This window comes from Rhinatrema bivittatum, chromosome 8, assembly GCF_901001135.1.
Source record: "Rhinatrema bivittatum chromosome 8, aRhiBiv1.1, whole genome shotgun sequence".
NCBI lineage: Eukaryota > Metazoa > Chordata > Amphibia > Gymnophiona > Rhinatrematidae > Rhinatrema > Rhinatrema bivittatum.
In genome coordinates, this window is record NC_042622.1 from 276,293,439 (window position 1) to 276,319,348 (window position 25,910).

Here is a 25,910-nt window from a genome sequence, read left to right on the forward strand (position 1 = left end):
TATAATTTATTGGTTCTACAATTCTGATGAGTATATCCTGTATCTCGTTTGATTCTATAATTTTGCCTACTGTTGAGTATATCTTTTATTGACTCTTTAATCTTGCCAACTGCCTAGTGTCTCAGTAATTACTCCCATTTTGCATTACCCCCACCCTTTCCTGCACCCATCCTCACGTTTTTTTCATTCCCTCCCTCTCCTCCACACCAGTAACGCCTCACCTTATTACTGGCCCTGACTCTTCACCCACCTCTTCTCCCACTGGCAAAACATCCTCAAGCGCCCCCAACCACAATTCCAGCTCACACCCTCAGACATACTATTCTTTCCAATTTCCACCCTCAATTTCCACCACAAACCCCGCTACCAGCACCCCAAAAACCAATATACAACCTTACACCCTCCTAAAACAAGATACCTAGTGCCAATCATGATCTCCTCTCTCAATCAATTCCTCGGCCTCTCTGCCCTCTCCCTCATTCTATTTAACTCACAATCACTAGTCAAACAAACTCTGATCCTCAATGACCTTCTTCTAGACATTCAACCTGACATCTGTGCTATAACGGAAACTTGGAATAAAAACACTGATATAGCTCTCATCAACCAACTCCCCACTCAACCCTATGACATCATCTCCCTACCCAAACACAAAAAAGAGGCGATGGTCTATTACTAGATGCCAAAAAAAGAGTTAAAACTAATCTCCCAGTCTTTCACGACCTCCCCTAAATTTGAAATTGGCCTCTTCAAATCCACACAACTACAAATTTGCTTAGTTTACACCCCACCAGGTCTACTTGACAACAATCCCTCCCTCATAGAATTTATTGCTGAACACATAAACCACGACATCCCAGCTATTATATTGGGGGACTTCAACCTCCACATGGACAAGGTCCCATTATCCCCCAACTGCGAGGCCATCCTATCTTCCATCAATGCCATGGGATTTAAACAAATCATAGACAGCCCCACCCATAAAGCAGACCACACCCTTGATTTAATTTTTATAAATTCCCTTATCACTCATGCAACACCCCCCACCTGCACACCGGGTTCCCTGGTCAGACCACTCAATTATGAACACCAATCTCACCATAAAAGATAAATTGACCCCCTCTCCAGGTCATAAGACTACGTTCTACTTTAGAAAATCCTGCGCCATGGAAAACCTCAGCTCCCACCTCTCCAACAATTTACACAATCTAGACCTCTCCTACGCCGATAAGGCCCTAACCTCCTGGTTAAATATCACCAACACTATCGCCAACAAAATATGCCCCCTAATGGTGAAAGAACTCAACCCTACCCGCAACACCAAAAACCCTGGTATTCCCCAGAACTAAAAACTCTAAAACTAGAGCTAAGACAAAGAAAAGAAGTGGCGTAAAGATCCCTCCCCTAACCTCTTGAACGCCTATAAATCATCCCTACACAACTACAGGACTACGATCCTCAAACAAAAAGATTTTTTTGCCCTCAAAATTCACAACTTCCAATATGACACAAAGGCTCTCTTCTCTTATGTAACAGAACTGACAAAAACGTCTCAACCCACCACCCCCGACAACCAAGCCCTTACTAAATGTGAAGAACTCACTATCTTCTTCCAGAAAAAAATCTCCAAGCTACTGTCACAATTCAACACCACCAGCCCACCCCCTTCAACCAGAGAACCACCCTTGACTCCTTCGAATACACTTCCTCACTATTTTATTTATTTAAAAAATTTTTATGCTGACATTCATTTGCATATCACATCGGTTTACATATAACGGGGTTAATACAACATGATTTAAGACAGTTAAAAATAAGTTAAATGAAACAGGGAGGTGAAGGAACAAGATGGGAATGAAGTAGAAGAATAAAGGATCCAAAGGGCGGTTGGACAGGTTAATAAAAAGAAAGAAGATAATGTAAAATAAAATGAAATGGAATAACTATTTACAAGATTCTGTGCTGAGGCTCTAGTTCAAGGAGTTAACTAAAAGTAAAATAGATAAGCATCTGTGGATTTCATTGGAGGGAGGGTAGGGAGGATGATTTTTAGGGAGAAAGGATGGTGGAGGGTTGTTATTATGAATAGGCCCTTTTAAATAGCCAAGTTTTTAGTTGTTTTGTTGGGGTTTTTTTTTTTTTGTTGTTTTTTTTTTAAAGAACATGAAGCCATCCTTACATCCTTCTGACTCCCATCCCTACAAAAGCACTTCTTACCATACCAAAGATAATCACCAAACCCTTGGCTGAAATCATAAACTGCTCCCTCTCTCATGGTATAGTCCCCAATGCACTAAAACAGGTCATCCTTAAACCCATCTTGAAAAAACCTAACCTTGACCCAGGAGACCCATCTAACTTCCGACCTATTTCAAACTTACCATTTATTGCGAAACTCTTGGAAAGACTAGTGAATACCCAACTCACCAAATACCTGGACAAACAACATCCTCTACCTCTCCCAGTTTGGCTTCCGTAAATTCCTAAACACGAAAACTCTCCTAATTTCACTCACAGATACGCTCCTCAAGGGATTAAATAAAGGCCAAGCATACATACTCGCACTATTCGATATCTCATCCGCATTCGACACTGTTAAGCACTCCATCCTCCTAAACTGCCTCTCCAACATAGGCATCTCAGGAACCGCTCTCCGCTGGTTTGAATCCTTCTTGAACAACAGATACTATAAGGTCAGAATAAACAACAAGGAATCCTCCCCCATCAGTTTAACTCAAGGGGTGCCCCAAGGCTCTTCCCTCTCCCCCACTCTTTTCAATATCTAGCTCTTACCATTCTGCCAGCTTCAGGCAGACCTAAACCAGACTCATTTTGTATATGCTGACGATGTTCAAATCCTTATCCCCATAACAGAATCTCTCCCCAAATCGCTTAAGTTTTGGGACAACAGCCTTCAGTCTATCAACCTCCTCCTTACCAGCCTCAAACTTGCTCTTAACATAGCCAAAACCTGACCACAACAACCTCTCCCGCATTGAGCCCTCCACCTCCACTATCCTACAAGTTAGAAACCTCGGCATTGTCCTCGACAGCCAGCTAAACCTAAAAAAATTTGTTAATATTACTACAAAAGACTGCTTCGTTAAACTCCAAGTCCTAAAAAAACTTAAACCCCTCCTTCACTTCCATGATTTCCGCACAGTCCTCCAAGCCACCTTATTCTCTAAAATAGACTATTGTAACACCCTTCTTCTAGGCCTCCCTGCAACCAGCATGAAACCCCTACACATGCAGCTGCCAGAATCCTTACCAACACACGCCGAAAAGACCACATTACCCCTATCCTCAAAGATCTCTACTGGCTCCCCATCTGCTTTAGAATTCTACATAAGAGTCTTTCCATCATTCACCCTACACAACCAGCAATCAATGTGGCTAAAAGACTCCCTGCGCTTCCACACATCTAGAAGACCAATCAGAACCGCCTACAAAGGTTCTCTCCACGTTCCCCCAGCCAAACTCACTCTTCATACCTCCACCAAAGAACGAGCCTTCTCCCTAGCAGGGCCATCCCTTTGGGACTCCATGCCCCGTGTTACGCCAGGGAACACTGTCCCTTTACCTTTAAAAAAAACACTTAAGACCTGGCTGTTCAAACAAGCCTTTCCTTAGTTACAGACTCCACTCTTGCCTTACCCTCCCCCCATCTTTTTTCTCTGTTTTCGTTTCCCCCTTCAGAATGCTTCCCATAAAGATACCACCTATTGTAAAATATGCTACCTTTTGTTAAATTTACCTGCTGCAGAAACATATGATTTACCCTGCTGCAGAAACCATGACACACAATAGTCGACAGAACTTCCTTCAGGAGCAATGGATCTCCATATTACCCATGTCCAGAATAAGAGCCCCCTGACTCTGCTTTGTTTATACTAATAATTCCTCCGCTATCTCAAGCCTTTCCTTCCTTCCAGCAGCCTATGCTTCCAAGTTTAATTTCCCTGTTAAATGTAACTTTGTTTTTTCATGCTCAACCTATTGTTTTTGGTTAATGTTCTTGGTTCAGTTCCCCAATTCGATGTAAACCAATCTGATATGGTCTCTACCATGAAGGTCGGTATAGAAAAGTGTTAAATAAAATAAATAAATAAATAAATATGATCCCGTAAATATGCTTCCTCTCAAATATGTTTATCCCTAAGTTTGGCTCCCCTTAAATGATGTCAACTCCATTAACTTGTACTTTAAATGCACTTTGCGAATATGTACGTTATAAGTGTCATACTAACAACTACAAAGCCACCTTTGAAACCACTAACAGTTTCCTAAGCTCCCCCCTCCCCTTCTTACCCCCCTTATAGCCTACAGCCAATTATGTTACATGTTATAAATTCTGTTATATGCTATATCAACTGTAACATTTCATAAATTATATGCTACGTTAGGGGAGGAAGTGACGTCACTTCCCATGCTGGACGCGTATTGCGGAGCTCCTTGCACACCGGGGCTATTTTGGGGTAAAACGCGCTATTAACCGAGCGATTTGCAGCCCAGAACGAAGGACGGGAGAACGGAACTTTCACTGATCATGGTGGCAAAACAAAAAACGGTGGACTTTAAAAAATTTTCCTACAACAAAGGCGGGGAGGATTTGGACCCCAAGGAGCACAACATGGCGGCGGAGGAGGACGATGCAGGCGAGCTGGGGGACGGCGGAGGAGACTCGAGGAGATCGGAACCTCCCTTGAGAGCTGAGCTGCACTCTTGGTTTATTGCGTTGCGTCAAGACATCAAAAATTTTAAATCAGAGGTTATGCCATGCTACAAGAGATCTGCGAGGAACACGTGGAGCTAGGCCGTAGACTTGACGAAGCCGACCTTAGACTTGAGGACCATGAGGAACGGTGGAAAACTCAGCATTAAGGTTTGAAAGAAATACAAACCAATTATAATGACTTAGCAGAGAAACTTGAGGACATTGAGAACAGATGCAGGCGCTGTAATTTACGGTTCAAAGGTATTCCTGAGAGGGAATAGTATACAAACTGTGTCTCCGTGATTCAAAAAATCTGCAATATGCTTTTGGGAGAGGAGGATACAGGCAGTGAGGTCTCCCAGCCTAGCAAGCAGATTGAACGGGCGCATAGATCCCTGGGACCTAAAATAGGGAATAAGCCGCGAGACATAAACGTCTGTTTTATTTATTTATTTATTTATTTATTTAAATTTCTTATATACCGGCATTCGCGATGGGAGTCGCATCATGCCGGTTTACAAATAACAAGGTGTGACAACAGAATAAATACTTAATAACTTAAAAACATTAACAAGTGATAGAAGAATAAGGTAGCAGTTACAATAAAACAGGGATAAAATGCAACTTGGAATGAAGAGAAGGCAAAAGAGAGATTAACACTGAGATAACAAAAGAATGACCAAGGTAAATAAAACCAAGGTAAATAAAACCTGCCTCATTAAAAAAGAGAGAACATTATTGAGTTGTCAAAGGTTGTTGATTACCCTGACGGGAGTTCTTAGTTGCTTGAGTTGAGAGTGGGTTCAGTTGGTGTCTGGAAAGGCTTTCAAGAATAGGCTTTCAATAGGTTTTCATTCCTTTGCCTACAAAGAAAAAATAGCAACTGCAGCCAGACAGCAAAGATCCTGGCAATGGGATGAGAATGACATAGCTGTCTATGCAAACTTAGCTGCTTCCACCCTACGGAAAAGAATGGACTTTAAAAACCTGTCACTGCTGCTCTAACTGCCGCGAAGGTCAGATATCGATGGCTCTTCCCCTTTGGCCTGTGGTTCCAGATGGAAGGGAAATCTTATAGGACCCGCAAATGGATGAAGCAGCGAAAGCACTGACAGAGGCAGGACTGGCAGAAGAATTACCCGCTCGCACCAACACTTCCACCGCAGATCTTCGGCCTGAGACTCAGCGATGGCAGCGCATCACGAAAGGTGGTTGCAAACTCCAGAGGAATAATTCTGACGAAACCAGGGAAGATGCTCCCACCTGAACTTTCACAACATCAGAGCATGACTGAACAACATCTAAGAGCCGATGTGGCTGCGTTAGCTGGTCGCTCAGTGGACCTAGTGAGAACATGAACTGAGCATAATGTTCCATTTTGCCGTTTGTAGAGTTATTAGAGTTCCGTTTAGTATGGTATGGTAGTTTATTTTTAACTGCCCCGGGGGACAGGGGGCTTCATATTCCAGTATGGGTTCTTCCTCCAGTAGATACTGGGAACGTATGGCACTTTCCCAGATAGTTAAGTGGAATGGGAGGGGAGAGGGGTACTTCGCCTCTACCTAGGTACAAGCTTATCAAAAGAAGGGAGAAGGAGATTTGAGAAATCCTTGAGCCAGTTCCTGTGTCGAGTAACCGGGCCCAGACCTTTCAATATGCTACGTTATGTGTTAAATTCTATATCATCTGTAACTAGATTCATCCTTCTACACCTTCCTGCGCTTTCCTTTATCCTAGTTTCATGACCCTGATCTATGAAATTTAACCTTCTAATATTATATTACCTCTGATCTATGTGAACCGATATATGTCTACATGAAAGTCGGTATAAAAAAAAAAATTTAAATAAATATATTTTTTAAAACCAACAAGCCCCCCCCCCCCTTAGAACCCATGGATAAGGAAGTGTTTTAGGTACCCTGAGCAAACCTTACAGCCTTACACACATGCCCCCCCCCCCCCCCCACACACACAAATTATGTATTTATAACAAAATGAAAATATACAGTTCATAAGAATTATACTTGTAAATAAAAAGGATACATGTATAAAAGGACAAGATTTTTTCACATTCAAACAGAATGTATTATGAAAATGGCACTTGTTTGGAATGTAAAACCCTATACATTTATCAACATTAATTTATGTGCCTTGCTGTAAACCATTGTGATGGTATATAACTTGACGGTATAGAAAAGATTTTAAATAAAATAAATAAATTGTACATGAAAAAGAACATTGAAGAGTACAGTCTTCTGAGGCAAAAATACCAATTACAACATGCATATTATATTTACATGCACTCCTGTGGTGCCAACCAGAAAACTCTGCAAAAGAGACACTTGGAACTCCTATGGAATTAGACTTTTGTAATGTGTGCTGGATGTGGGCTGGCCTTCAAAAAACTATGAATAAGCATTACAATATAGTAAACCTCCCACACCAAAATAACCCTAACAACCTTATCTATGAAAAGGCAACACTGCACATATTACACCAGGCCCTAGAGCACCATTAAAAGCTCTTATTAGAAAACCAGGCTGCTATAAATCACTACACAGAAATTACATGCCAGCAAAATACCTCACCTCGGTCACATATGCAGAGCACAAATACAGGATAAAGAATGTATAAACAGAAAGCAAAATTGCTTACCTTGTAATAGGTGTTATCCCAGGACGGCAGGATGTTAGTCCTCACACATGGGTGACATCATCAGATGGAGACCGGCACGGAAAACTTTTGTTAAAGTTTCTAGAAACTTTGACAGACACACCTAGTATGCCTAGCGTGCCGCTAACCACGTGTCCACACAGGGACCCTCTTTAGTCATATAACAAGAGTTCATCAAAAATAAAATAAACTGAAAGAACTCCAACTCTGCGGAGTGGCAGGCAGGTTTCATGAGAACTAACATCCTGCTGTCATTGGAGAACACTTGTTACAGATAAGCAACTCTGCTTTTTCCCAAAGACAAGCAGGATGGTAGTCCTCACACATGGATGAATATGTAGCTCCAGGCTGCTCCCAACATGAGCAGCATAGAACAGGTGCCAACCTGCACAACAACTAGAGCTGAGATAACTAGGGGAGCAAGCCTGTATCCAAGGACAGGGCCCACAGTAGGAAGAGTAGGGGTTTTATGGCTGAAACAGATTACGGAGGACTGACCGTCCAAAACGAATGTCACGTCAGCCATCCTTATCCAGAGTGTAATGAGAGGCGAACGTGTGGAGGGAACTCCCAAGTTGCCGCCTTGCAAATCCTGTGAATAGGGATGGCACACAAGTGAGCCACAGAAACTGACATGGCCCGAACAAAATGAGCCTTGACATGACCTTCAAGCTGCAAGCCTGCTTGAGCAGAGCAGAAGGAAATATAGTCCGCTAGCCAATGGGATATGGTCTGCTTAGACACTGTGACCCCCAACCTGTTTTTGTCGAAGGAGACAAAAAGTTGAGTGTTCAGGTGGTGAGGAGTCGTCCATTCCAGATAAAAGGCCAGAGCCCTTTTACAATCCAGGGTATGCAGTGCCCGCTCACTTTGGTGAGCATGCGACCTTGGAAAAAAGGAAGGCAGGACAATAAACTGATTGAGCTGGCATTCCAAGACCACCTTAGAAACGAACTTCGGTTGTGTATGTAGGACCATCGTATCATGACAAAATTTGGCATAAGCTGGGTACGATACCACAGCTTGCAGTTCACTGACCCTGCGTGCTAAAGTAACCGCTTCCAAGAAGATGACTTTCCAGGATATGTACTTCAGGTCGCAAGAGCACAAGGGTTCAAATGGAGCCTTAATGAGCTGAGACAGGGCTACGTTGAGGTCCCAGGAGACTGCTGGAGGCCAAGTGGGAGGCTTAAGTTGCAACAAGCCCCTCATGAACAGCCCCACAAGCGGATAGGTGGAAATGGAGGCACCAGCTCTCCCCTGATTGTATGCTCCGATGGCACTTAAGGAACCCTCACCATAGTGGTCTGCAGACCAGACTTAGAGGGGTGAAACAGGTAGTCCAAAAGCTCCAGTGGGGAACAAACAAAGGGATCCAGACCATGTTCCACACACCAAGCCGAAAACAGCTTCCACTTGAGATCGTAAGATTTTCTCGTGGAGGGCTTTCTGGACTCCAAGAGGACTCGAGATATGCCATCCAAAAGGCCCAGAGCCTGTACCGTCACCCGGTGAACAACCAAGCCGTGAGAGTCAGGACTTGGGAGGTTGGGGTGTCAGAGCCTGCCCTGGTCCTGAGAGATCAGGTCTGGAGCAATTCCCAACCAGCTCGGAGGGTGCAAGAACAGCTCCCATAGAAGCAGGAATCAGACCTGGCGAGGCCAAAAAGGTACGATTAGAATCATAGTACCTTGGTCCTGTTGGAGCTTTAGGAGTGTTTTTGAGATCAGTGGAAGGGGAAGGTAAACATACAGAAAGCTGGTGCCCCAGTGAAGTGAAAAGGCATCCAATACCAATCCCCTGCTCGGGGAGCAGAATCGATCCAATATTTTGTTTTTTGGGGAAGCAAACAGGTCCATGTCTGGGGTCCCCCACAAGCGAAAGATGCAGTTCGTTATCTCTTGACCGAGGGAGCACTCATGAAGTCGGAAGGCTTGACTTAAGAAGTCCCCCTAGGACGCTGTCCTTCCTGGGGAGATACACCGCCCAGAGCGGTGTATCTCCCCGGTGACAGAGCCTGCCCGCTTGGGCAGGCTCTGTCACCCCAACCTCCAAGCCCTGACTCTCACGGCTTGGTTGTTCACCGGGTGACGGTACAGGCTCTGGGCCTTTTGGAAGGCATATCTCGAGTCCTCTTGGAGTCCAGAAAGCCCTCCACGAGAAAATCTTACGATCTCAAGTGGAAGCTGTTTTGGGCTTGGTGTGCGGAACATGGTTGTAAAGCATATAGAAAGACATGATTTAATGGAACATAGTCAACATGGATTTACCCAAGGGAAGTCTTGCCTAACAAATCTGCTTCATTTTTTTGAAGGGGTTAATAAACATGTGGATAAAGGTGAACCGGTAGATGTAGTGTATTTGGATTTTCAGAAGGCGTTTGACAAAGTCCCTCATGAGAGGCTTCTACGTAAACTAAAAAGTCATGGGATAGGAGGAGATGTCCTTTCGTGGATTACAAGCTGGTTAAAAGACAGGAAACAGAGAGTAGGATTAAATGGTCAATTTTCTCAGTGGAAAAGGGTAAACAGTGGAGTGCCTCAGGGATCTGTACTTGGACCGGTGCTTTTCAATATATATATAAATGATCTGGAAAGGAATACGATGAGTGAGGTTATCAAATTTGCAGATGGTACAAAATTATTTAGAGTAGTTAAATCACAAGCAGACTGTGATACATTGCAGGAGGACCTTGCAAGACTTGAAGATTGGGCATCCAAATGGCAGATGAAATTTAATGTGGACAAGTGCAAGGTGTTGCATATAGGGAAAAATAACCGTTGCTGTAGTTACACGATGTTAGGTTCCATATTAGGAGCTTCCACTCAGGAAAAAGATCTAGGCATCATAGTGGATAATACTTTAAAATCGTCAGCTCAGTGTGCTGCAGCAGTCAAAAAAGCAAATAGAATGTTAGGAATTATTAGGAAGGGAATGGTTAATAGAACGGAAAATGTCATAATGCCTCTATATCGCTCCATGGTGAGACCACACCTTGAATACTGTGTACAATTCTGGTCGCCGCATCTCAAAAAAGATATAGTTGCGATGGAGAAGGTACAGAGAAGGGCAACCAAAATGATAAAGGGGATGGAGCAGCTTCCCTATGAGGATAGGCTGAAGAGATTAGGGCTGTTCAGCTTGGAGAAGAGACGGCTGAGGGGGGATATGATAGAGGTCTTTAAGATCATGAGAGGTCTTGAACGAGTAGATGTGACTCGGTTATTTTCACTTTCGAATAATAGAAGGACTAGGGGGCATTCCATGAAGTTAGCAAGTAGCACATTTAAGACTAATCGGAGAAAATTCTTTTTCACTCAACGCACAATAAAGCTCTGGAATTTGTTGCCAGAGGATGTGGTTAGTGCAGTTAGTGTAGCTGGGTTCAAAAAAGGTTTGGATAAGTTCTTGGAGGAGAAGTCCATTAATGGCTATTAATCAATTTTACTTAGGGAATATCCACTGCTATTAATTGCATCAGTAGCATGAGATCTTCTTAGTGTTTGGGTAATTGCCAGGTTCTTGTGGCCTGGTTTTGGCCTCTGTTGGAAACAGGATGCTGGGCTTGATGGACCCTTGGTCTGACCCAGCATGGCAATTTCTTATGTTCTTATGGGCCCACGACCAGATCTGGACTGCTACCTGACAGAGGATGTAGACCCTGTTCCTCCCTGCCTGTTCAGATACCACATCGCCAACCGATTGTCAGTCTGAACTAGAACCACTTTGTTGTGCAGGTATCTCTGAATGCCTTCAGGGCATACCGGATCTCCCGTAATTCCAGGAAGTTTATCTGGGACTGCGTCTCCTGCAAGGACCAAAGATCCTGAGTGTGGAGGTCTGCAACATGAGCTCCCCAACCCATATGAGACCCGTCTGTGGTGAGGACAATCTGAGGCTGCAGTCTCCGGAAGGGCATCTCCTGTTCCAGATTGGATGGGTTTGCCCACCACCCGAGGGATTGCCGAAGGGGAGAGGTCATCATGATACAAGCCCAAAGATCCTGGGTGGCTTGTCACCACTGGGAGCGCAATGTCCACTGAGCCCTGAGCATGTGAAGCCTAGCAAATGGCGTAATATGTACCGTCGTCACCAAATATCATATGAGACATGGGAGCAACTGGAGATTACCCGAGCAAGGGCAGCAAGAGTCGCCACCCGTCTCGAGACAGAAAGGCCTTCTTCTAGACGGTGTCCAGCCTGGCCTTCGAAGTCCAGTTGTAACAATAGCTGGAGATGGTATTTCGGATAGTTTGATAAGAAACCCCAGATTTTCCAAGACGCGAACTGTGAAGCTGCAGGGAACTCAGCGCTCCCTGCCTGGAGTCGCTCTTGACAAGCCGATCGTCGGGATAAGGGAAGACATGAAACCCTCACCCTCCTAAGAAGGCCCCCACTACCGCCAGGCATTTGGTGAACACATGGTGTGCAGACACTAGGCCAAAGGGCAGTACACGGTATTGAGAGTGCTCCCCTTCTACCAGGAATCATAGATACAGTCGATCAACTGGAGAAATGGGATGTGGGTGTATGCTTCTGAGATCAAAGGGAGGCAGAGCCAGTCCCACCGCCTTGAAGAGGGGAATCAAAGTGCCCAACGAGACCATTTTGAACTTCTCTCTGATTAGAAACCAGTTCAACACCCTCAGATCCGGAATGGGGCGAAGGCCACCAGTTTTCTTGTGAATCAGGAAATACCTGAAGTAGAACCCATCCCCCTGCTGGTTTGGCAGGACTGGTTCGACTGCTCGAGCCATTAAGACAGCAGAAAATTCTATACAAAGCACCTGTTGGTTCCCTACTTCTTTCCACCATGAACACAGAGGAGAGCAGGGTGGAACTCGTTGGAAATGCAATTTGTACCCCTGCCATACGATGGACAGGACCCAGAGGTCCAATGTAATTGAAGTCCATCAGTCCGCAAATAACCACAGTGAAGTCTCGATCTAGATGCTGGCAGATAGTTCTTGCGTGGCTGGTAAAAGGGTCACCTCTGATACTGTCTAGGAGGCATTTTGCTGTACGGCTGGGTGTCTGAAGTAGTGACTGACAACTGTTGAAGGGTTTCACGATAAGTACTTCAGTTGTGCCACTGCCTCTTTAATCTTGTCCCCGAACAGGTTTTCACCCATACAAGGCAGATCTTCCAGACGGTCCTGGACCTCGGGGGGGGGAGAAGATTGGAGGCATACAGCGAATCCCAATGCCTGCTGCTGCAATTCTCATATCCGTCTCAAACACATTGAACACAGAGAAGACTTCGTGTTTATCACATTTCAGCCTTGCTGCACAACCTTCTGAAATTCCTTCTTAAATTGTTGCAGGAGGTGTTCCTCCAACTCTTGGGCTTGTTTCCAGGGCTTCTTGGAGTACTGGCCCATATAGAGTTTATAGCAAGTGATCCTGGCCGCTAACAGCCTTGAAACACCCGGCATCCGAGAGCATCCAGAGTTCTATGCTTGCGGCCCAGGGGGGGCAAGGCATGAGTGTGAAGTCTCTTTGCCTTCTTTAGGGCCAAATCCACCACCACCAATTGGTAAGGGAGCTGCCAAACCCAGTGGTAAGCTGGACCAGATAGACTGCATCTGTCTTGTGATTCACAGGAGGAACAGAGATGGGGTGCTCCCAGAGTTGGACAACCAGCTCCTTAAAGGTGTCTATGCCTTCCCATGGTCCGACTTGGAGGAAGATGAACAATGTCAGTGCCTCCTCGACTTTTCCCGGTGCTCACCTCTGACTTTACTCGGAACCGAGGGTAACAGCAAAGAGCCTGACCTAGATCGGGAAGACACCAAATGCGCTCGGTCCCCCGCTCCTATCTTGGGATCAAGGAATGGCATTAGAGGCGACACCGAGGGAGGTTGATAATGGGATGCCCTTCCCCTACAGAGTAGAAGTCTCGGATGCTGACGACGGATCTGATTTCTTGAAGCCGAACAGTGTTTCCATTGTATCTAACTGTGCCCAACGATCCTTGGGAGTCATCTGGGCACAAAGATCGCAACCATGGACATCGTGCGATGCTCCCAGGCAAAGAACACAGACCTCATGGGGATCTGTGATGGACATAGTCTGGGGGCATCGGCAAAATCCAGACGATGCCATGACAAAAAGAATGCGGCACACGGTCGATGGCCAGCGGCCACCAGGAGGCGACACAGTCGGTGATCGACTGCGAGTACCCAAAGAACTTTCCGAGAGCTGAGAAGGGAAAAAACCCGAAACACAGAGGGACCCGACGCAAAGCTGAAAGATGAAAAACTTGAAATTGGCAAGAACAAGCGCGAGCTCCACGACTGCGAGGCTTAAGCTCCGCAGAAGAGGGACCCTGCTTGGATGCGTGGTTAGGGGCATGCTAGTTTTCCATGCCGGACTCCATCTGATTATGTCACCCATGTGTAAAGACTACCATCCTGCTTCTCTCCTTGGAGAAAGAACCTGACACCACCACAAATCTTCCATTATTTATTATTTTTTCTCTTCTATAAAAGCAGGTTTATGGAGTAAAATAGCTACTCCTCTACTCTTAGATGTACCTTGGCATGCAAAAACTTGTTCTATTTATTTATTTATTTATTTAAATTTTTTATATACCGACGTTCATCAGGGATATCACATCGGTTTACAGTGTAACTGAAATTGGCCGCCTGGGAAGGCGTTTACATCGAACAGATATAACGAATTAACATATAAACAAATGAGGATGCGATTTACATCAAACAGATATAACGAATTAACATATGAACAAATGAGGAGGGGAGATAAGGGCGGGAGATAATCAAACAAAACGTTATGAGCAAAATTTACAAAAGTTTACAAATATATATAGAGTATCAATATATACAAAGTATTCATAAAAATAGCAATGTCCTAGAAGGACAATTGTTCTACCCATCTTTTCTTTAACTTCTTATGTTCTTTATGAGACGTGTGTTTCTTGTAGAAATGCTATGGTGCCTTTTAGTCTTTGAATATGGGACAACACTTTCTCTCTTTTCACAGGAGTACCTAAGCCTGCCACAATCCATATAACACATTTTATCTGTGATCTCATATTATTGATATTTTCGGATTCATTCTTTTAGCTATCTTCCATTCACCACCACAATTGCAGCCACCCCTGAAATAACCCATTTCTACAGCTTATTTCCCTTTTCAGTAAAATGATTCTTGTCACCACTACACAGTTTAAGACGAATATATACTCACATCTTCCCAAGCATACCCATATTCCGTCCCCTCCCCCCTCAGCAGTTCCCTTTCCCTTCCTTCAGTCTATCCCCTCCCTCTCCTTCCCTGTCTTCTACTCCTGCATCAGAGTTTGAGTAGGCACAACTGACATGTTCAGGTACCGCTCCCTAACAACATTTCCCCTCTTGGTCAGACCAACTTAACACACATACACAAGCTTTAATACATAACACAAAATATCTTCCTATTGCTATTACATGCATGCCCACAAGAGAAAGAGGGAAGGGGAGTGATGAGGTAAGTCTCCACAACAAAAGATGCTGCTCCTGCCAGCAAAAGGTCTCCCTGAGCAGTGCTTCTCTTCTAGCCTCAGGCCAAATGGGGAAATCATGTCACCCAGTGCAACCATTAGGGAGATGGCAGGGACACAGACAGGAAGTCTCTCTCCTCAAACAAAAAAAGGCACGTGCTTTAAACTAGTAACACTAGGATAAAACATTTATTTATTTAAAAAAATGTATGTGCCACATAAATCCAAGGCTCAAAACAGTATACAAACCAAAATCATAATAAAATAACAAAACTAATAAAAAAATAAAAATAAAAAAACCCACAGAACAAAAAACTAAGGATCATACCTCACTGCAAATGCTGACTAACCTAAATGGATCACATTTTATTTGCTGGAAAAGGAAATGTATTAACTGAAGCGAAGGCCTGCTGAAATAGATAGGTCAAGAGACTTTTTAAAAGTTTGTGTCCATGTAGTCAGCCAAAGTTGCTCAGGCAAAGCGTTCTAGAGAACTGGGCCGGCAACCGAGAATGCTGTATCCTGAATTTCTGTCAAATGAACTTGGCATGGGGACAGTACATGGAGTAAACCTCTAAGAGTACCTGAGCAATCTAGAAGGATTATAAATATGGAGGATTATGTTCATCCAAGGAAAACAATTTTAGCCTAACAACTTATGCACCATGACAATTTTGTATTTAATTCAGGATTCGACTGGAGTTTATAGAGTAGTGGCATTATGAGCGCCCTCAAACCTTGACCGGTAATTATCTGCACAGAGCATTTTATATATATAGAACATAGCACAGTTAACATCAGGAGTTTAGTCTTGTATGAGCACAAATTCAAATCTGGATTTTGAAAACAAAATAGCAGAAAAAAGCAAACATTCACCAGGGTTCAAACGATAGAATGCTCTCCAATGACAAGAGATATTAAACAAAATAAAATAGCAACAGTAACTGGATTCATTACTTCAAAAATGCTCCCACCATTTCTTGGATTTCCTTGTTTTGACAATGGGGACAATTTACTAAACCTTGACAAAATGTCTGCAATAATGGGCCCCATATCTATTGCTGTTTTTATTCTCTTTCAACAAAAATCATTTTTATCTTCTCTATCCTAGTGACTCCTCCTTTCTTTTGTTTTTCTGCTAATAAAATCAGTCACTCTCCAACATTTATTGAGTAAGAAAACCTGTAAAGCAAACACTGAAAATAAGACAGAAAATGGACAGATCATATGAGCTTTTGTATTAAAAAAAAAAAAATACTTACCAACTGATGAATGCTATCAATGGCTCGATTATATTTCTCACATAGCCTCTGCATACTCTCAAAGCTGTAAAGAAAATACGGAGCCAGTGAACAATAACGAAATAGCTAGGAAAATGCTAGATCCCTAGACCCCTTTCCAGATGCAAAGAAATGTAGTAGTCACTAGGGATGTGAATCGTTTTTTAACGATTTAAATTATCGTCCGATAATTTTAAAATCGTCATTAATCGGTAAGGGACTCGATACAATAGGAATTCCCTCGATTTATCGTGAAAAATCGTTAAATCTAGTTCGGGAATTATTTGGGGGGAGGGCGGGAAAACCGGCACACCAAAACAACCCCTAAACCCACCCCGACCCTTTAAAACCAATCCTTTACCCTCTCCCACCCTCCCAAACCCCCCCAAAATGTTAAATTACCTGGTGGTCCAGTGGGGGGGGGGGGGTCCCGGCACGATCTCCCGCTCTCGGGCCATCAGCGCCATTTTGGCTACCACTGATAAAAATGTGACATAGTGAGGGCAAAGGCGATCAGCGCCATTTTGAAACCAGTCCGGCACCGAGGGTATGATTGAAGGGATAGCTCCCGGAACCCCCGCTAGACCACCAGGTACATGTAAAAGTTTTTTTTTTGGGGGGGGGGGGTCGGGAGGGTGGGAGAAGCAAAAGGGTAATTTGTAAAGGGTCGAGGTGGGTTGTTTTTTTTTATTGGGCCATCGGCGCCATTTTTATCAGTGGTAGCCAAAATGGCGCCGATGGCCCGAGAGCAGAAGATCGCGCCGGGACCCCCCCCCCCCCACTGGACCACCAGGTAATTTAACATTTTGGGGGGGGGGAGTTCGGGAGGGTGGGAGAGCAAAGGGGTCATTTGTAAAGGGTCGGGGTGGGTTTTTTTTAATCTGCTCAGGCCTCACTAAAAAATTAATGTGAATTGGAATCGGAACCGATTCCAATTCACATCTCTAACGATCCGATTTTTTTCTCCCTCCATCCGAACCTGATCTTTAAAACGATCGGGCACATGATTCACATCTCTAGTAGTCACACCATGTGGCTATATGAGATCTTGCAATCTCAGGAGTCTTCTGACCGATTTTATGTAGCGCAGCACTGATTCTCCCAGAACTTTGCAACCTATCCATATTCCAATTCCTTGGAAGAAACAGATAAGCAGACTAACATCTAATCTGCATATATTCAGCATGTGTAAACAATGCAATACAGCTTTTTTGAGATGGACAGGCTCAGTGTCCTGCATTTTCCTAATTACTTATAGTTCGGGATTACTTATAGTTTGTCAGAGAGCAAGTTACTGAGCAATGTAGAGATTACTTACCTGATAATCTCGTTTTCCTTAGTGTAGGCAGATGGACTCAGAACAAATGGGTATAGTGTGCTTGTGCTAGCAGTTGGAGACTGATCTGACGTCAGCACGGGTACATATACCCCCGCAGGAAGTGCAGCAACTCAGTAATCTTCCTTGCAAAAGCTTTATGGATATATTTGTGACTGACCGATCGATTAAATGAACAGGATTACCCTGACCGATTGATAGTAGCTGGAGACCACCAGTGTTCTCAACCGGAAGGCGTCGACACCCGGCAGGGTGGAAGCCCTATATAAGAAAACATGGCTTACCGTGAGTCGGTGAATCCCCATGTATACCGGCAGCCGGGCGGGATGCTGAGTCCATCAGCATACACTAAGGAAAAGGAGATTATCAGGTAAGTAATCTCAACATTTCCTAGCATGTAGCAGATGGACTCAGAACAAATGGGATGTACAAAAGCTACTCCTCGACTGGGTGGGAGGCTGCTCGAGGTCTGTTTAGGATTGCCCTCGCAAATGCTGTGTCCTCCCTAGCCTGGACGTCCAGACGGTAGAATCTGGAGAAGGTATGGAGGGAGGACCAGGTCGCCGCTTTACATATCTCTGCAGGTGACAGCATCCTAGTTTCTGCCCAGGAGGCCGCTTGGGCCCTGGTGGAGTGAGCCTTGACCCGTAGAGGTGGTGGTTTTCCCGCTTCTACGTAGGCCGCCTTGATAACTTCCTTGATCCAGCAAGCAATAGTCACCCGTGAGGCCGCTTCTCCTTGCTTCTTCCCACTGTGAAGGATGAACAGATGGTCCGTCTTTCGTACTGCTTCCGACATTTCCAGGTATCTGGACAGCAACCTGCCGATGTCGAGATGGCGCAGTCTTCGACCTTCTTCTAACTTCTTCAAACCTTCTGTGCTTGGCAAGGATATGGTTTGGTTGAGGTGGAAGTGTGAGACTACTTTGGGTAAGAAGGAAGGAACCGTGCGAAGATGGATAGCCCCTGGAGTGATTCTGAGAAACGGATCGCGGCAGGACAGCGCCTGCAGCTCGGAGATGCGGCGTGCTGAGCATTCGGCCAGCAAGAACACCATCTTCAAGGTTAACAAACGGAGGGACAGGCCTCGGAGGGGTCTGAAGGCGGGTCCAGCTAGGAATTCCAAGACTAGGTTGAGGATCCACAGGGGCACTGGCCACTTCAGTGGCAGGCGAATGTGTTTGACTCCTTTCAGGAAACGTGAAACGTCTGGGTGTGTGGCAATGCTATTGCCGGCACTCCTGGGGCCGTAGCAGGATAGCGCTGCCACCTGAACCTTGATTGAACTGAGGGACAGACCCTTCTGAAGTCCATCTTGCAGGAAATCCAGAATGATGGGGATTTTAGCAGCATGCGGATTGGTGCTGCGAGTTTCGCACCAGGCTTCAAATACTCTCCAGATCCTTATATAAGTTAGTGATGTGGAGAACTTGCGTGCTCAGAGGAGTGTCTCTATTACCGGCCCAGAGTATCCCCTTTTCTTCAGTCTAGCCCTCTCAATGGCCAGACCGTAAGAGAGAATTGAGCTGGATTCTCGTGGAGGATGGGACCTTGTCGAAGCAGGTCTCTGTGAGGGGGCAGGGGTAGAGGATCCCCCGCCAGTAGTCTTCTCATGTCTGCGTACCAGGCTCTTCTTGTCCAGTCCGGGGCCACCAGAAGAACTAGGCCTCTGTGCCGCTGAATCTTGTGTATAATGGCACCCAGCAGGGGCCATGGGGGAAAGGCATATAGCAGGATCCCCGGAGGCCATGGCTGCACCAGGGCGTCGATCCCGTGGGATAGAGGATCTCGCCTGTGACTGAAGTATCTGGGTACTTGAGCGTTGGAGCTGTCCGCTAGTAGGTCCATGCCCGGGGTCCCCCACTGATCCACAATCATCTGGAAGGCCGTGGGTGACAGCTGCCATTCCCCCGGGTTTAGGCTTTCTCTGCTGAGGAAGTCTGCCATGGCGTTGTCCTTCCCGGCAATGTGGACGGCGGAGATGTCCTGGAGATTTGCATCCACCCAAGCCATCAGGGGGGCTATTTCTAAGGATACCTATCGGCTTCTGGTTCCGCCCTGTCGGTTGATGTATGCCACCGTGGTGGCGTTGTCCGACATCACTCTGACTGCTCTGTTTCGGAGTCTGTGGGCAAATCGCAGGCAGGCTAACCTGACTGCCCGTGCCTCTAGTTGGTTGATATTTCACCCCGACTCTTCTCTGTTCCACCGCCCCTGGGCGGTTAGCTCTTCGCAGTGTGCTCCCCAGCCGCTCAGGCTGGCATCTGTAGTGAGCAGGGTCCAGGTTGGGGAGGACATCCTTGACCCCTGGCTCATGTAGCCGGGCCGCAGCCACCACCGTAACTGATACCGTACTCTGGCCGGTAGAGGTAGATGCACGGTAGATGCAGTAGAGGAGGACCGGAAGGCTCATCTGCATACTGCTCCCAGCATCCCCCAGGAGAGGAGTCCAGAGGTCACCGTGAGCGATCCAGGGATTTACTTCCACGCCCCAGCTTCCAGAGGCCCCGCAAGGTTTGCAGTTGAGGAGGACCGGAAGGCTCATCTGCATACTGCTCCCAGCATCCCCCAGGAGAGGAGTCCAGGGGTCACCGCAAGCGATCCAGGGATTGACTTCCACGCCCCAGCTTCCAGAGGCCCCGCAAGGTTTGCAGTAGAGGAGGACTGGAAGCGCGCGCCGTTATCCCTCCTTTGACTGAGTGAAAATTAATTTAACCGTGGTTTAAGAGGATTGGTAAGTATAGTTTTCAGAAATCTTTGGGCTTATAAAAGTTTGGTGAACGGTGAACTTAAGGGATACATTCTGTAGAGACTTGTGTGTGTCTGAAGTAATAAGCAAGCGAGAGATAGTTAATTCTAGTGTCTGTCTTTCCCACCCACTCAACCCCTGATTTTTAGGCACATTTTTTCTCATTAAAAATCAATCAGGGTCTTATCTAAAACATAATATTGTACCAGCCCTTACTGAAAGTTTAATTATCCCCTTGTAGGACACTAGCTGATTAATTACTAAATTCACCTGTAAATTTAAAGTACTCTCATTCCAACTCCCTTAGTATCCTAAACTTAACTAGGAACTCAATAATACTAAGATGAAGGCAGCAGTCCAGCAGCAAGATGGGGGCTTTCCAGTCTTTTGCATTGAGTGTCACATGTATGATTTTTTACCCGCCGGTGAGAGATTGTATGTGTGCACTCGGTGCAAAGAGCTCCTGGCTCTCAGGGAACAAGTCCGATCTCTGGAGGCTAGAGTAGCAGACTTGGAGGAGCTGAGGGAGACAGAGAGGTACATTGACAAGACCTTCAGGGACATAGTAGCCAAGTCCCAAATCCATTCTGGCAGCCCCAGTGCTGCCTTGGATCAGAAAGGTCTCCCAGTAGGAGAACATCACCCTGGTGTAGCAGGAAGTAATCCTGTAGCAAGGACCTGCTCTCCAGGTGATGTATTGTCCTCTCGCACTGAGGACAAATCTCCCAGGGCTACTGCCCAGGAGGGAAGGGTTAGGCCGGCCATCATAGTTGGTGATTCAATTATTAGAAATGTAGATAGCAGGGTGGCTGGTGGACGTGAGGACCGCTTGGTAACTTGCCTACCTGGTGCGAAGGTGGCAGACCTCACGCGTCACCTAGATAGGATTATAGACAGTGCTGGGGAGGAGCCGGCTGTCGTGGTACATGTGGGCACCAACGACATAGAAAAATGTGGGAGAGAGGTTCTGGAAGCCAAATTTAGGATTTTAGGTAGGAAGCTGAAATCCAGAACCTCCAGTGTAGCATTCTCTGAAATGCTTCCTGTTCCACGTGCAGGTCCCCAGAGGCAGGCAGAGCTCCAGAGTTTCAATGCGTGGATGAGACGATGGTGCAGGGAAGAGGGATTCAGCTTTGTAAGGAACTGGGGAAACTTTTGGGGAAAGGGGAGACTTTTCCGAAAGGACGGGCTCCACCTTAACCAGAGTGGAACCAAGCTGCTGGCACTAACTTTCAAAAAGGAGATAGAGCAGCTTTTAAACTAGAACAAGGGGGAAAGCCAACAGTCACTCAGCAGTGCATGGTTCAGAGAAATGTATCCTTGAAGGATACTAATGAAACAGGAGAGTTAGGGCATCCCAACAGAGAGGTTCCATCAAAAGCAAACATAGTTCATATGCCTATATGTAAAAAATCACCAACGCTAATGATTTCCGAATTATCCCAAACAACTGAAAAGCAGGTTGTTAAAACAAGCAAAAACCACAATTTGAAATGTCTGTATGCCAATGCCAGAAGTCTAAGAAGTAAGATGGGAGAGTTAGAGTGTATAGCAGCAAATGATGAGATTGACATAATTGGCATCACAGAGACTTGGTGGAAGGAGGATAACCAATGGGACAGTGCTATATCAGGGTACAAATTATATCGCAATGATAGGGAGGATCACCTTGGTGGTGGTGTGGCACTTTATATCCAGGAGGGTATAGAGTCCAACAGGATAAAAATCATACAAGAGAGTAAATGCTCAGTAGAATCTATAAGGGTAGAAATCCCATGTGTGTTGGGTAAGAGTATAGTGATAGGAGTATACTACCGTCCACCTGGACAAAATGGTCAGACAGATGAAGAAATGCTAAGAGAAATCAAGGAAGCAAACCAATTTGGCAGTGCAATAATAATGGGAGATTTCAATTACCCCAATATTGACTGGGTAAATGTAACATCAGGACTTGCTAGAGACAAAGTTCCTGGATGTAATAAATGATTGCTTCATGGAGCAATTGGTTCAGGAACCAACAAGAGAGAGAGCTATTTTAGATTTAATTCTTAGTGGAACGCAAGATTTGGTGAAAGAAGTAACGGTGGTGGGGCCACTTGGCAACAGTGATCATAACATGATCAAATTTAAACTAATAACTGGAAGGGGGACAATAAGTAAATCTGCAGCTCTAACACTAAATTTTAAAAAGGGAAACTTTGATAAAATGAGTAAAATAGTTAGAAAAAAACTGAAAGGTGCAGCTGCAAAGGTTAAAAGTGTTCAACAGGCTTGGACATTGTTTAAAAATACAATCCTAGAGGCGCAGTCCATATGTATTCTGCGCATTAAGAAAGGTGGAAGGAAGGCAAAACGATTACAGTCATGGTTAAAAGGTGAGGTGAAAGACTATTTTAGCCAAAAAAAACATCCTTCAAAAATTGGAAGAAGGATCCATCTGAAGAACATAGGATAAAACATAAGCATCGTCAAGGTAAGTGTAAAACATTGATAAGACAGGCGAAGAGAGAATTTGAAATGAAGTTGGCCGTAGAGGCAAAAACTCATAATAAAAACTTTTTTAAATATATCCAAAGCAAGAAACCTGTGAGGGAGTCGGTTGGACCATTAGATGACAGAGGGGTTAAAGGGGCTCTTGTGGAAGATAAGGCTATTGCAGAAAGACTAAATTACTTCTTTGCCTCCGTGTTTACTAATGAGGATGTTGGGGAGATACCAGTTCCAGAGATGGTTTTCAGGGGTGATGACTCAGACGAACTGAATGAAATCACTGTGAACCTGGAAGATGTAGTAGGCCAGATTGACAAACTAAAGAGTAGCAAATCACCTGGACCAGATGGTATGTATCCTAGGGTTCTGAAGGAACTCAAAAATGAAATTTCTGATCTATTTGTTAAAATTGGTAACCTATCATTAAAATCATCCATTGTACCTGAAGACTGGAGGGTGGCCAATGTAACCCCAATATTTAAAAAAAGGCTCCAAGGGCGATCTGGGTAACTATAGACCAGTGAGCCTGACTTCAGTGCCAGGAAAAATAGTGGAAACTATTCTCAAGATCAAAATCGTAGAGCATATAGAAAGACATGATTTAATGGGACACAGTCAACATGGATTTACCCCAAGGGAAGTCTTGCCTAACAAATCTGCTTCATTTTTTTGAAGGGGTTAATAAACATGTGGATAAAGGTGAACCGGTAGATGTAGTGTATTTGGATTTTCAGAAGGCGTTTGACAAAGTCCCTCATGAGAGGCGTCTACATAAACTAAAGTCATGGGATAGGAGGCGATGTCCTTTCGTAGATTACAAACTGGTTAAAAGACAGGAAACAGAGAGTAGGATTAAATCATCAATTTTCTCAGTGGAAAAGGGTAAACAGTGGAGTGCCTCAGGGATCTGTACTTGGACCGGTGCTTTTCAATATATATATAAATGATCTGGAAAGGAATACGACGAGTGAGGTTATCAAATTTGCAGATGATACAAAATTATTCAGAGTAGTTAAATCACAAGCGGATTGTGATACATTACAGGAGGACCTTGCAAGACTGGAAGATTGGGCATCCAAATGGCAGATGAATTTAATGTGGACAAGTGCAAGATGTTGCATATAGGGAAAAATAACCCTTGCTGTAGTTACACGATATTAGGTTCCATATTAGGAGCTACCACCCAGGAAAAAGATCTAGGTATCATAGTGGATAATACTTTAAAATCGTCAGCTCAGTGTGCTGCAGCAGTCAAAAAAGCAAATAGAATGTTAGGAATTATTAGGAAGGGAATGGTTAATAGAACAGAAAATGTCATAATGCCTCTGTATCGCTCCATGGTGAGACCGCACCTTGAATACTGTGTACAATTCTGGTCGCCGCATCTCAAAAAAGATATAGTTGCGATGGAGAAGGTACAGAGAAGGGCAACCAAAATGATAAAGGGGATGGAACAGCTCCCCTATGAGGAAAGGCTGAAGAGGTTAGGGCTGTTCAGCTTGGAGAAGAGACGGCTGAGGGGGGATATGATAGAGGTCTTTAAGATCATGAGAGGTTTTGAACGAGTAGATGTGACTCGGTTATTTACACTTTCGAATAATAGAAGGACTAGGGGGCATTCCATGAAGTTAGCAAGTAGCACATTTAAGACTAATTGGAGAAAATTCTTTTTCACTCAACGCACAATAAAGCTCTGGAATTTGTTGCCAGAGGAGGTGGTTAGTGCAGTTAGTGTAGCTGGGTTCAAAAAAGGTTTGGATAAGTTATTGGAGAAGTCCATTAATGGCTATTAATCAATTATACTTAGGAAATAGCCACTGCTATTAATTGCATCAGTAGCATGGGTTCTCTTCTTAGTCTTTGGGTAATTGCCAGGTTCTTGAGGCCTGGTTTTGGCCTCTGTTGGAAACAGGATGCTGGGCTTGATGGACCCTTGGTCTGACCCAGCATGGCAAGTTCTTATGTTCTTATTCTGTAATCGTGGGTGCCATCGAGATAGGAGGGCGCGCTGTAACGGTCTCATATGAGCCGTGCCCATGGTATCACTTCCAGAGTGGAGGCCATTAGGCCGAGGACCTGTAGATAATCCCAAGCTGTGGGTCGATTGGTGCTCAGCAGATTCTGCAAGCGATCCCGGAATTTTGATTTCCTCTTGGAGGTCAGGCTGATCTTGTCTTCCTGGGTGTCGAATCGGGCACCTAGGTATTCCAGCGACTGCGAAGGCTGTAGGGAACTCTTATGTTGACTACCCATCCTAGGCTTTCCAGAAGAGATATAACTCTGTTGGTTGCCCGGTGGCTCTCCTCCGGTGACTTTGCCCTGATCAGCCAATCGTCTAGGTAGGGATGGACGAGAATGCCTTCCTTCCTGAGTGACGCCGCCACCACTACTATTACCTTGGTAAAGGTCCGTGGCGTGGTGGCTAACCCGAAGGGTAGAGCCCGGAACTGAAAGTGCTGATCCAGGACTTTGAAGCGTAAGTAACTCTGGTGATCCCGATGAATTGGGATGTGCAAATAGGCCTCAGAGATCCAGGGATGTGAGATACTCCCCTGGTTGTATTGCACTTCGGACTGACCGCAGAGTTTTCATGTGAAATCCTGGGACCCTTAAGTGCCGGTTGACTGACTTGAGGTCCAGGACGGGTCTGAAGGTGCCCCCCTTGTTGGGGACAATGAAATAAATGGAGTAATGCCCAGAATTTATGTCCCATGCAGGCACTGGGATTATGGCTTTTAGGGACAGGAGTCTCTCCAAAGTAGCTGCCAGCGCCGCCCTCTTGAGGGGCGGACAAGGCGATTCCACAAACTTGTCCGGAGGGAGATGAAGGAAGCCCAGATAATACCCTTCCCGGACAATGGCGAGGACCCACTGGCCCGAAGTAATCTCGACCCACCTGCGGTAAAATAGGGTTAGCCTGCCCCCTATGGCTTCTTCCCCCAGATGGGTCGGCTGATTCTCATTGTGGGGTGCGGCCGGGACCCGACCCCGAGCCGGTTCCCCTCTTGTTGTGCCTGGTCCGAAAGGACTGGTTCCTGGTCTGAGAACGAGGTGCTTGGTAGAGAGCCCTGTAAGGATTGAAGCGTTGAGAGCTTCTACCTCTGGATGGTCTAGGAAAAGGGCGCTGGGTCCTCCTTGACCTGTCTTCCGGTAGACGGGGTAATG

General features: G+C 45.2%; 1 protein-coding gene across 1 annotated transcript in view; it reads right to left on the reverse strand.

Annotated features, from left to right (window-relative positions):
* Nucleotides 1-25,910, reverse strand: part of DOT1L (DOT1 like histone lysine methyltransferase) — a 590,530-nt gene that overhangs the window by 414,831 nt on the left and 149,789 nt on the right. The window contains 1 exon segment of the mRNA XM_029610991.1: nt 16,154-16,217. Within this exon segment, the coding sequence (XP_029466851.1) occupies nt 16,154-16,217 (64 nt within the window).